This window comes from Manacus vitellinus, unplaced genomic scaffold (genome assembly GCF_001715985.3).
Source record: "Manacus vitellinus isolate BGI_N305 unplaced genomic scaffold, ASM171598v3 scaffold_26_pilon, whole genome shotgun sequence".
Lineage (NCBI taxonomy): Eukaryota > Metazoa > Chordata > Aves > Passeriformes > Pipridae > Manacus > Manacus vitellinus.
This window is the reverse complement of record NW_021939960.1, coordinates 9,649,792-9,663,245: the sequence shown is the minus strand read 5'-3', so window position 1 is coordinate 9,663,245 and position 13,454 is coordinate 9,649,792. Positions and strand designations below refer to the sequence as shown.

Below are 13,454 nucleotides of genomic sequence, written 5' to 3'. Positions count from 1 at the left end.
GTATGTCACCTGTATGTGTGAAAAGTAGAGTGTCTGCTTCCTTCCCTCCTTGAGCAATTATGACAGTAAAAATTCTAACACAGTACAACTCTGCTGACAGGAGACTCAGTGGGTTTGTCAGTTTAGCTGATTATGCACAGAAGGTGGCAGAAGAACTCCTTGGGCTGGGATATGCTTCACATATCCCAAGGGAGCTTCGCCAACCCAGCTATGCTGGAAGAAACACTGCAGCATCAGTGTCAGCTAAGCCAAAGCCCACAACTAAACCAAAGTGATCAAACCTAAAACCAAAAAAAGCTCTGAGTTCTATTTTTTTTCCATGAAAGTAGAACAGAGCTTATTCAGCATGGGAACTGTTTGCACTCAGTGATCTGCAAAACCACCATATCTTTTCTCATCCTCCTGTCACCACATTAAGTCTTTGTTTCTTTATTACAAATTGCAGTTCCCAACAGTCTTTCCACATGTTACTAAAGACAGTCATAAGAAAACTTCTCTCACTGTGAAGTGCTGATCATGCCTTACTCTTGTTTTCTCAATGCAGGGAGATGTGAGAATTGTCTCTCTCTACACCAAACAACATCCCCAAAGGACTTGCAAGGATGTCTGAGCCAGAATTTCTCACCAGCAAATAAAGCCATCACTGTAACTCCCTCAAGAGACTCAGCTTTTATTCCAAGACTGTACCTATGCAGGGACAGCTTAAACCAGGGGGGTAAAAGGACAGCATAGTTTTCTGCCCTTTGGTTTCCATTTCTTACTTCCAGGCACAAAACTGCCACCAGTGAAGCACAACAGTTTCCTTTCAGCTCCTCAGCCTCAGATTGTGGGGATTACAAAGAAGCTGACTGTGACTCTGCACATTGTGACTCAGCTTCAAGTATGAAAAAGAAAATCAGCTGTAAAGTTCCTGCCCCCCATGATGTAATGCTTTTCACTTTTAAATGCTGTATTTTCCTAAATTAACTGATTCAGGGTCAGGAAAAGGGTTAAACTGGTATTAGCTAAACCAGAACTGAATTACAATTCAGTCACAGTCAAATCCAAACTACACCTCAGCAGAGAAGGTAAAATGTAACTGGAAAAATTAAGGACTAGACAGGAAAACAGCAATGCACAGGCATCTTCTTCCAGATTTAGCTGTGCTACTGGAATAGACCAGTTTCTTTAACTATCACAGCGTGTTGCCAATCTACCAATCTGTGAGGGACCTAATAACATGAACAATCTTTTAATTCAGTTTAAGTAACAAAAGAATGGTAGCACCTACTTAAATTGCTTGAGCTTTATCTTCCAATTCTAATCCAGATAAAAAAAATGCTAAAGTTGCATTTTGTGTGAATTTCTTTCAACAGGAGTGCCCCATTCAGCACAAGCTGCTGCTTCTCCCTGCCTGGCTCTTCCAGCTGTGTGGCTGAGCTGTGAACCACATCAAGAAACTGCTCCCTGTTAAAACAACCTGTCAGGAGAAAAGTTACTTTTTAATCTGAATCATTTCCCGGGTGTAGTGTTACCTGAACAAAGTGAAACTAAGCTGAGAGGACTGGTCTCTTTTGTTCTAATTTAAACTCTACAGCAACTTGGTGACTCTGTTACTTCAGAGCTGGATTCAAGTTTCTGCACATTCCATTGATAAACCAGTTGTACCAACAAATTCATTTCCCAAATTAATTTGCCAAATTTACTAAAAAATTAAGTTCCCCAAGCAAGATTAAGTCTTATTTCTTGATTTCTTGTGTGATTTTGCTTTCTTAGCAAAATTTTAAAATTCTGCTTCCAGCTTAAGTGAAGAAATAGACACCTGAAATAAATTTTTAAACTCTCATTAAAAGGTACCTAGCTTTACATCACAAGGTTAGTATTAATTGGTGTGTGATGTTACTGAGGTTGACACTAAGCTCTATGAGTGCTCTTGCAAACCATCCATTGGGGAACAACAAGCTCACCTGAGCTTCACCTGAAAGTTAAAAATCTTTGTTTTAGTATGCCATCATGTGACTAAGGGATTAGTAACTAATGCTCCCAGGAGACAGACTAAAGCATACTTAAGCCCTAAAGCAACTTAATTTCACACTTTATGACTACTTTAGGAGTGCAGTTTTTATGTGATGGCAATGCAGTTTTTGAGCAGATAACCACGACAATGGTTTAATACATTTCAGCTTAGAAAAAACTAAAAAAAACCAAACAAAAGTATATTATTTATATCAGGGATCTTATCTGGCTGCAGCATATGGAGCACAGACCACGACCAGATCCTTTTATGCTCTAAACATTGCCAAGTGCTGCACTGTAAACACTGCACAGCAGCCATTCCTGACATCTCACTGAGAAGTCTCGTTTTTCTCAATGGAAGCAGGTGCCAACTCAGAAAATGTCTAAAAGTAGGCTGTTGTTTTCCTTGCTTTTCCTGTGATCTTCAAATGTAATTCTTCTTGAAAACAAGCAACATCAACATGCTTTACTGTCAGAACACAACACAAACTACTCAGTACCAAAGAGTAACTGACACTGATGTCTCTTATTCCCTTCTTTCCATACACCTTTTTTGTTGTTTTTTTTTTTAATTTAAAAACTTATGCTAAATGCAATCAAAGTAATTCCAGACTAAAACCATAATGAAATCACGTCTACATATGTATTTCTAGGCATCTGTTATATTGCATTAGTTTCCCTACCAATAAGGCCTTAATGAGAGCTGAAATCTAAGTTAAAGCTTCTCAGGACCCTCCTACAGATAGAAAAAGGGAACAAATCTGTTGTTTGTTCACCCAGGAAGCAAGATGGTTTGGAAAACTTATATGGACTCAAAAAAAAAAAAAAAAGGCACTTAAAAATTGTTTTCAGCTGGATGAGCACAGCAACAAGTCCCAAAGCTGATATTGCCAGAATAAAGGAAAAGGATGGAAATGTGGCTGACAGGAAGGAGGATGCCAGCGTGGCAGGTCTGACTTGGATCACAATATATTGCCTTAGTGTTGTATCCTCAACACAGGACAGCACGCCAAATAAGAAAAGCCTGAGTAAATCAGAATTACAATACACCATGATTTTAAAATTCAACCTCACAAAAAGTTAGACAATCAAAACAAAAGCCTTCCCCAAAAGTGTGGAAATTGCAGGATAAAAGCTTTTACTGTCAGCAAAAGAATTACCCTTCTTTGAGGCAGGGTATACCTCGTGGATGGGAAGAAAATTTTTGCATTTCAAAATAAAATACAGACAATCAAAAACCTGTCTTAACTGCATTAGGTTTCCTATACTTTCATGAAGAGTATTAGTTATTCAAATTCTGTACTTGACTTTCTCCTATTTTAGACACTAATTCTATGAAAAATGAGCTCTTTACTGCTTGTAGAGCAGAACTTCTCTGTTCTGGCAATTTTCAGACAGTGACAAGAGGTAAACTCAGAAACGCATTTGTTTAAACAGTAACAAAAAAAAATTTAAAAAAGCTTTTCAATATGATTAGTGACAAAGATGGTAAGATCAGCAGTCATTTTGGTTTTCCAGGAGCCAGAAACAGGAATGTATTTTTTCAGCAAAAGCATTATTTTAGTCTCCCAGGAGATATCAGTAAACTGAGACACAGTTACACCAATGAATTTTCTGTAAGTAGGTTTTTGATATCTCAATGCAAGTGGGTCAAACATGCAAAATTCTGAATAATGTTTCCAACTAGAAACACAGTCAACTGTTCCACATAAGTCAAACACTCAACAGAAGTGTCACTTAAAACAGAGTCAGCCCAAGGCTACTTCTGTTAACATTAATTCCCAATGCCACATTATGCCTTTTATTATGACACCAAGAGCTCTGCCAACATTTGGTGAACCAAATCAAGGAGTTAAATTTGATGAAATGGAACAAAAGAATGAAAATTTACTGAACATGAAGAATTCATTTGATGGCTGTAAGAAACAGCTGGGTTAGCTTAAAAAAAAAGGCAGTGTGAGAGAAGGTATGAGAAAACAAAGGTGACTGAAGACTTCTTAAGCTGCCATTACCCCATAGAAATGTGTATCTATGCCTTCAGAAGGAACAAGAACAAAACCAGAAAAGTTACTTCCGCCTAGATTGTCACTTCTACTTCTCAAAATCTCTGAATGTCTATAATTTAAAATAGTATGAAGAGTAAACAATTAAGAAATCTGTAAGAAAACATACCAATACTAACTCCAGTTCAATTTGACAGAGTAGGTTTCAATTAATAATTGATATGAATTCCTGAATTGTGAAGTCTCACAGTTAAATTTATTATCCTGAATGATTCTTAACAGATTTACAATTTTTAAATCAGTTACCTGTAATACTATAGCAAGGTTAATTATCTTCAAAACACCTTAACAAAATCATGGATAAATCTGTCAGAACTTACACTCAACTCTGAGCCATTTCAATCTTCTGCCAGAATTCTGAAACATGATGCAACTGCAATCAGCCACCAGAGCCCTGTTTACATTCCAGAAACACCAACCGATGTAAATTAACCCAATCCAGTTGCTTAATGTCATAAATAACCAGAGGTCAGCCATGGTTGTGTAAATTCTGCTCAACTCCTACTACCTTACAGTTTTACACAAGTATGAAGAGACACTGCTACTTGTTTCTTTCACTGTAGGGCTCTGGAAGATGAAAAAGAAACACTTTCCAACAACTTGCAAGGTAAGGAGCTGTGAGGTGTGGATAAACTGGAGCCTGGCTCTGGGGGAATTGCTGCCCCAAGGCACTCCAAGGACCTGGAGCTGACTCCTGATAACAAGGGGCTCTTGCACTAGAGACAAAGGCCCTGGGGCTGGTGCCTGTTCACTGGAGGAGTCTCAGATTTGGGTTCAGGTTGCAGTTAAGAATCTCCATCTCTGTGTATCTCTGCAAAGAAAGCTGATACACGATGTGCTGTGATGAAACTGTTGCAAAATGTACAATGCATTCTGGGAAGTCCATTTAACTAGTCATTTTGTATTCATATTCATGATGGCTGAACAGTTTACCCCTGGGACCAAAGCCTTCAACATAAACCTGCTGCAGTGCAAAAGCTGTAGGAGTCAGAATCCTCACCATTAAGCAGTACATGATTTTATGCCAGGCTAAGACCATCTAATGACCAGCTCCCAGCCATGTCCATCATCTGTTCAACTCCCCAGTAATCTGGTTCAGGGAGACAAGTAGGTAGAAAACTACCTCTACACCCAAGTCCTGGGTGTAGAACCCAAGTTCTCCAGAAGAGAACTGGCTAAGAGCCAGCATAGATGTAAAGGCAATGGAAGAGATGTGTGACTGATGATGGGAAGAAGAGGGTTTAAAAGCTCCTTTTGACTGGGCACTAAACAGGGAATGGTTCCAGTACTAGGTTGAAATGCATGAAAACCTACATGGAAGTCAAAGCTCAGTGGAGAGTTCATTCTGTCCAAAGAGAAGAGGTACAAGTGAAGACAGAACTGTACCAAACAATTAAGTTTGTTATGCTGCTCTGGAACCACAACCTGGAAATGCTTAGGCATTTATCCAGAAACCTTGCAAGCCCCATCTTGAAATATTTAATAAACAAGGTTAAAAAGTACTCCATAGTGCTGGAACAGAAATATAGCAAGATGTTAATGTATCATAAGCAGAGGACAAAATATTATAATAATCTCATCCACAACCTCTCTCCTTTATTAAACAGCAATCCTCTGTTGACTCCATTTTATGTTTCTGGGCTCTCTGCATCCTCTTAAAGCTGTCATTTCCCATTTCCAGTTCTCAGGTTCCTTACACCTTCCTGTTCTCATCAAGAGAGCAGCGCATTTTAAAACCTTGTCTTTAGCAAAGCTGCACATGCACAGCTTATAAGCAGAGCTAAATTATAACTGCTACAGTAACTCTACTCCTCTTCCCTTTCCCCCCCTCATCTGTCCCCATCACTTTTTGCAGACAGGCACTTTTGTGTATTAGTAGGGTTAATGAGTTCATGATTCAGGCAAAACTGGTACTACAAAAAATGATCAGTTTTCTGCCAGATCAGCTGCTTGATACAGCTGATTGTGCAACAGCAGAAGCCCGAGGAGAAGAGAAATGCAGCTGAAGATAAACACAGGGCTGCACAGCCCTGACCCCAGCTACACACTCACTCTTGTATGTCACATTATAAAGTAATAAGTGTAAGCTTTAAGCTCTGGTTTCATGACAGCCTAACCCCATTTAAGTGCTTGCTAACAAAGCTCTGCACTTCCTGCACCCGACTGGTGTATTCCTGCCCTCTCTCTAACCAGTTCTGGCAGTCTACCAAGCTGTTTCAGCACACTAAGCTAGTAGAAAACTGTTCATGTTTTATGGTTCAGTTAGTTTCCTGCCAGCTTAGGTATGGAAGGAAGTGGACAAAACTGCTGCACTGAGCAGTCTGACCAGCTTAGGCTGCTTTGAAACCACCACGTTACTTAGACCAATTCAAAGGCTGTGTTAACACCCGTGTCACAGATTAAACAATGCATGGTTTAGTTTAGCTTAAACTCAACTGGAATTGATTTATAGCAATTAAACTGCTTGTACCAAAACAAGAATGTTCATGAGGAGGTCTGCATCAGGCTAATTGGTTTTAAAGCAATTAAATGTATTTTCCTACAGCTTTCTTTAGACACAGCCTCACATGAGCTGCACAAACTGCAGCAGGGCAAGTCAGGTTACAGACTTGCAGCACATCCGCTTCTCTAGGCCAAGTGTGAAGTTACACAATAACATGGATTGATCTCCTGCACAGGCTTCTCACACCAACAAAAAACCCAAACAAAGCACAAAGAGCTGTGTGCTGCCCTTCAGGTTTGTCTATAGAGTCAACTTCCTCATCTACATCCTTTCTAAAACACACAAAGCAAAACTCTGCACAAGATAATTGCTACGAGTGGAGACACTGCTGCCACTATCCCACTAGTTCAGAACTTTGTGGGCCAAAGTCTTTCTAAAGAGAAATAAAGGTGAGATTTCATAGGCAGCCAAAGCATCTAATAACCCCCATTGCCTCTTATACCAAAGTCTGTATTATCAAACTCTTTCACAAACAAACTGGTCACTACAACAGTAGAAAAATGCTTCAGTTTTTAAGTTGGTTAGAGAGTCCAGGTGGCTGGGATGTGATAGGTACCCCAGAGGAAGTGAGTGGTGGGAGTGCAGAGCTGGGAGCTTACCCCACTCAGTAGCAACCATTAAAGCAACAAAAACATTTACTTTCTGCTGGCTTAGAAAACTGAAATACAGAGAGAAGTAAACACCAGAAGCAGTCCAGTGATAGAGGCTAACATGCAAGACCAGAAGGACAGAAGGGAGAAAAGGACAAGACAAAGGGACAAAAGGAGGAACTGAATCTTTTGAGGTGCCGGATCATACCTACCATCTCATATAACTGTACCATGAGAACTGAAACCAGAAAATTTACTGTCTGTTTGGGCAAATAAGACCTGAATTCAATTTTATAACCACGATATCTACCCAGGCTACCCCATTAAAAAAAACAAAGGAATGCAGATGATCTGTGCCACACTGTCAAGACAATTCCCTCTGCATATTTGGAGTTAACTCGACTTATGGTCCCTGTTTTAGAAATGTTAAGAGTAAGTGGGTTAAGTGCCAGAATTTTAAAAGTATGGTAGTAGCTATTGCTGCTGTTTTACAGAAATGGTTTCCAATTAAACTCAGCTGCAAGTACAGAAGGAGATGGACAGTGAATTACAGTGAACCAGAGTAAACAATTCCATGTGAGTGTTCCAACTGAAGGACTTTTCCATCTCCCCCTTCCAAATGACAGTGGGAATATTTACACGTATAGAGATGGTTACAAATTTAGCTTTCTTTATACTGAGAGATAAAACTTCATTTGCCTGTAGTAACTCATTCATAGGAAAAGCACCAGAAACCAGGACAGAAATTATTACCTTGTTATTTTTGCTGCTGCTACTGCTAGTACTTTTTTCTCCTGCATAGAGAATCTAAAAGTACTTTAAAGGAAGCCATGATAAGTGAGATAATACAAGAGGTTGATGGTTTTTCATAGTTTAACCTTAGTTATTCATAAATCTGAAATTACACTGAAATATGTGTGTGTGTAGGTTTGATGTATAATGAAAACCAAGTAAAAAGTGAAACACTTTCTAACATACAACAGTCATTGTAAAAAATACAATGAATCTTCAGCTTTCACTCAAGAGCAGCTTCATGGCAGATGACACAGTCTCGGTATTCTGGTTTACAAACAGTTGTGTTGTAGAACCAAGATGAAATACTCCTCTTACTCACCTTTGGATCGAGTGGAGATGTCCATCCCCTCCACCACCTCCTGCTCTGCCTTTATTTCCTCTTCAGCCAAGCTGCAGGATTCAAAAAGCTGAATTAGAATACTCAGAGACTGTACTGTTCTCATGTCTAACTTCCATCCATGAAGGTCAATGTAACACTGTCAAACACAACTATATGAAAGGCCTGTTTGCCAAAGTATACACTGATCCAAACATGTTGAGAAACAACCCAGGTACATGTATACAACTGCAAGTTACCAATCACAAAAGTAACATTTTCATACTAATGACAGTCTTGTAACACATAGTGAAGATTATGGCACTGTATGTATAAATTGCATGTGTGTGACAGAAAAAAGAGGAATTCTGCTCCTTGGAGCTCCTAACCTAGGATAAACTATGTGGACAGATGCCTGTCAACATTTAAATGTTCATCAGCACTTATGAACAGATTAGCTGAAGTAACAGACTTAGCAACAGAGAACAACTTGCAAAATTAGAAGTTAAAGTGCAATTTTAAACACTATTTCATAAATAATTTTAAGGATTTTGAAACCAGACTACATAACAGAAAACTGAATATTTATAATTTATTTGCAATACAATTCCACTAATTATTAACCATAACAAAGAGTAAACAGTACAGAGTTGTTACCACTCAACCTTAACACAGTCAGTGTTTATTTGCTCCGGGCAGGATTGAATTATTACAAACTACATCTCACATTCTGATGTTCTATTTTTATAGTGATGCCATATAAAAAGGCAACTCAACGAATTTGACTAGTTAAGTCACTCTGGGGAAAGAAAGTGGAAGGGAGAGGAAAAGTGAATTAGAATGAAGATTGATTTACACACCAGTTTTGGAGATCTGACTATTGCAGATGTGAGGTAAAAGAAAACATACAATGTTGAAGCAAACCCAAATTCAAAATGATACACAAACGAGGTTCTGGTGCCTCAAGCAGGTATCGCAGTGTCCACCAGAGCACAACAGCCATGGGAGATGCAGATCCTCTCCTCTACAGTGACAATTTACTGCTCAGCCTGCCCATGGAAGTTGCTGCCCTTTTTGCACTGATATGGCAGGTTATCCATTTCTGCTGCTATGGAGTGGACTGAGGTTCCATTCAGCCATCCCAGCTCCAGGGACAGAGGCCAAGAGGACAGCCAGAGACCTTGGCTTTAGCCACTGTGTATAAGTGTGCCTGGATCAGCTCATCAGAGCTCAGAAACAACAGTGAGGACTTGGTTATATTTACATCAGAGAAACTCTTCAGCCTGACAAACAGTTTATATTAGCAGGAGTTTTGTTAGGGGTATAAGTTAAAAGATATTCCTAAACAAAGTAAAACTTAATAACAGAAGGACTTTTTAATCTGGTATTTGACAAAACTACTTCTAATTAACTATTAGCTACTGGGGGGTTGGGTTGCAATTCCTTTCTCACTTCTAAAACGACACAGTTATGTCAGCAAAAATTTTAAATACAAATTAACCAAGCTCAATGTATGAAAATCCCAAAGCTCAGAAGATCCATGAATTCCAGAAATCATTACTCTCTACTTGTCATTTGTGCAGGGAAATAATTTACAAAGTCACAACACACTGAAGGGAGGTTCTATTCTACCAGCATCCACCTCCCATCTCATGGACTGCTCTGATCATTTCAGGAGCAAGGAAAGGCACCCATATGACCAGAATGAGGGTAAATGTGTAGCACAGTTGACTGTAGCACAATGCTTCTCAGATTTATTTTGCATGGGCAGATTAAATGCATAACATAGCTGATGTACTACAATGCTCACCCATTTACTATGCATGGGCAGATCAATTATCCTGCACATTTGTTACACCCTTTCCCAGGGGCCTCCAGCAAAGAAGAGCTGGCAGTGGGCTACAGACACCAAAACATTTCATGCACCACTTGCCTCTGCCCAGTCCTCTCCTAAGCAATGGGAAGGGATGGGCTCATGGGATGAGTTCATTGTTCTCTCCCAACGCTGCATCGGTTTTTTTTTTCTTCCCCTTCCTCTTTATAAAATCCTATTTCAATATCACCAAACTGTAACAAACTCCCTATTTTTAAAACATCATGTATATATGATCAATAATGCATACAGGCAAACATGTACACAGGAATTCTGTCAAGAGTGAAGTAATTTGGCAGTGCACATTACCTGCTTCTAAAATACAGATCCAGTTTCAGACCCAGACTAGGACATACAAGTCTTTACAAGACTCAGGTTGGAGACTTATGATCATTTTACACTGGCTACTACTAAAAGGAATGGTTTGCCCAACCCTTAACTTCATGTTTCAAGAAATCCCATCTATTTTACCTGAGTCAGTTCTGTGATGTAGCTCACTGTGCAGCCGGACATGTGGGAAATGGGAGAGTACCACACATGAGGATGGGAGAAAAGAGCAACATCCTTTTAGCAGCAGCTGACATTTAAGCTACATTAAAGCAATCATATTATTCCAGACTCATCCAAATCCATCGAGCACATTTTGTTCAAATCACAACCTCAGGGGAACATGGTACAACAACAAAGATGCAGTAGTTGCTCCAAGTCAGTATTAAAATACACAGAGTTGTGCATGAATCCTGGATGAGAAATGGGAGTGGTGGATCAACACAGCAACACCAGAGCAGGAACTGTTCCTGCTTCCCTGATCAAAGTACCAGGGGAACTTACAGCCTGACTGAGGATGTTCTGTGCCCTGGGCCCAAACCCAGCCCTTCAGGGGTTACAGGGCAGGACTCCTACATATTAGTTACAGCACGAGAGGGGTTTTCAGCTCTGTCTCTCCCCATATAACCAGCCTAATCTAGGAACCTGAGCCATCACCATTTTGAGTGTTCTTGCAATAGATCTACAGAGGCAAGAAAATTATTCCTCATACACAGTTTCAAGATGAACAAAGTATCTTAACCACATCTCTGATACAATGAATCATAGAAAGACAGAATGGTTTGGGTTGGAAGGGACCTTAAAGATCACCCGGTTCCAACTCCCCTGCCATGGTCAGGGATGCAAACATCACATCAAAGGTGCCTCAAGACGAGCCTTCCCAAAGACCTGAAGTTTAAATCAACACTTGAAGCATTCACCACTTGACACCAAGGGTCCCCATTTTCCTTAGCAATGGAGGAGCACATTCCCTACACACACGTGTGCACCCTGTGTATCATCCACAACTCACACCAAATTGCCTCCTGCACCACGAAAACTGAGCCTCGGAGGAACAGATGCATCTCCATATTCTCTGCTATAATTAATCTTTTAAGGGCACTAACATTTAAGCGCATAAGAAAATCACTGAGATTGTTCTGAAAAAAAAATAATCAAAAAGTTGGGGAGGAACGGTGAAATAAGTGTGTTAGACATAGCTGTAAAAGATACTTCCCATTCACAGCTCTTCAAAAGCCTCTCCCATTGTTTTATTTGCTGTAATGTGTAATGACTTGCACAACATGACATTGTTTGAATGGTGGCAGTGATGACTGTAGTGGTCATCTTTGAAACTCAAGTTTGTAAATACATTATAAAGTTTACAGTAACTTTTCTAAACCCGACGGATCTTTTCACCTTTGCACCTTACAAAGCACAAACCTTCCAATGCAGATGTTTCATTAGCAAAAGATTTCCAATTAAATAATTCCAGAAAAACAGGTCCTTAATCAGAGGTACCTTACTATTACACACAACAAAATAAAAGGAAAATTAAGACCAGCAGCAAAATAATTATGAACAAACATATGGCTCTATGGAAACACTAACTGTGTAGACTCTTCTGGAGAGTTTTATTTTGAGAATTCATTTTTGCAGGGCTCAGAGCAGTTATTTCAGCCAGCATGCATTACTGTCATGCAAGTATGAATGTGATGGTCTGAGGCTGCAGACCAGAAATGATACTGGAATACACTCCATTAAGTACCCAGATGAATACAATAAATTCCTTAAGTCATTCTGAAAGCTACTCTTAATTTCTAATTAAGATGAATGAACACAGAGGAACATGTTTTAAGAACACAACTGAAATTTAAGCTTTGCCAGTTTTCCTGTCAATTGAACAGAACACCAATTAATCATTTAAAACTTCCCTACTCATATTGACAAAACTTACAACAACAACAACAAAATTGTTTTCTACAATGTTAAACTAATTTGTTCCATACAAATTAGTTTAACATGCCTGAATGAGGGTAGAAGGGGTGGAGGTTATTCCTTTGGGGAGAGTTGGGCACAGAAAGAAAAAAAAATAAGGATTGCAAACATACAAGACTTATTGATACTTACGTAAAAATGGAAAAATAACTTAGCTGCCTAACTTTTAAATATGTTCTCTACTAAACTGAAGAGAGGGTGGAGGTTTTTTATATAAAATTCAGTTTTTCAAATTTCACACCACTAAACAAAATACTGACTTCTCTGTTTAGGAAAATCATTCCTTTACTAACAGTAGTACTTACCTGAAAAAATGTCCATATGCAAGAATATTTAAAGCTGCTCTAACCTATATTAACTACAAAGAGCAATTAAAAGTTGCAGATGAACTACTGCACCTTGACATTTAACCAAGAAAAACTGACAGATATGGAAAACCACTCGAAACAGCTAATGCCCATATACACAATCCAGATCTACATCAGGGAATAACACATTAATTTCAAATCAAGAACTATGTATTTATGGAATTAATTTTCTTTTAATGAACAGAAAACAAAACAAAAAAAAAAAAAAAAAACTGATTTAATACCATAAGCACTAAAACTGAATTTCATCCTTAAGATAATTCCTGCCTCTCCTACATCACATCTGTGAGCAGCAATTCTAACTAATGATTTCAAAAAAAAAAAAAAACTTGCATTCAATAAAAATTTGAGAGAAAAAAAAAAAAGAATATATATTAGCATGCCATTGCTGAATAAATAGCAGCTTTGTATAAGCACTCACCTATAACAGTCTCTTACTCATCGGTAGCTATGCTATTTATGCAGGGTTCTTAAAATGGCGTCTGCCAGCACTGCACTGCCTCACTCCTGGACTGGAGCTAAAATGGGAGCACTTTGTTCAATACCAGTAGCTCCTGTTTACACAGCAGGGCAATATTCAAAGCGAGCATCTAAATATCAGAAATGGTAAAGAACGACAAAAGGACACCTGACATCCGAGCGTTTAA

The 13,454-nt window shown here is 39.0% G+C and overlaps 1 protein-coding gene across 6 annotated transcripts in view; it reads right to left on the bottom strand.

Annotated features, from left to right (window-relative positions):
• Nucleotides 1–13,454, bottom strand: part of ZMYND8 (zinc finger MYND-type containing 8) — a 48,062-nt gene that overhangs the window by 28,937 nt on the left and 5,671 nt on the right. For all 6 annotated transcript variants that reach the window (XR_001920840.3, XR_001920841.3, XM_018073907.3 and 3 more), the window contains exon 2: nucleotides 8,266–8,336. Coding sequence is in view for 4 of the 6 variants with exons in the window: in XM_018073907.3 (XP_017929396.1) it covers nucleotides 8,266–8,336 (71 nt within the window). In the remaining 2 variants the exon portion in view is untranslated. The remainder of the gene's footprint in view (nucleotides 1–8,265; nucleotides 8,337–13,454) is intronic.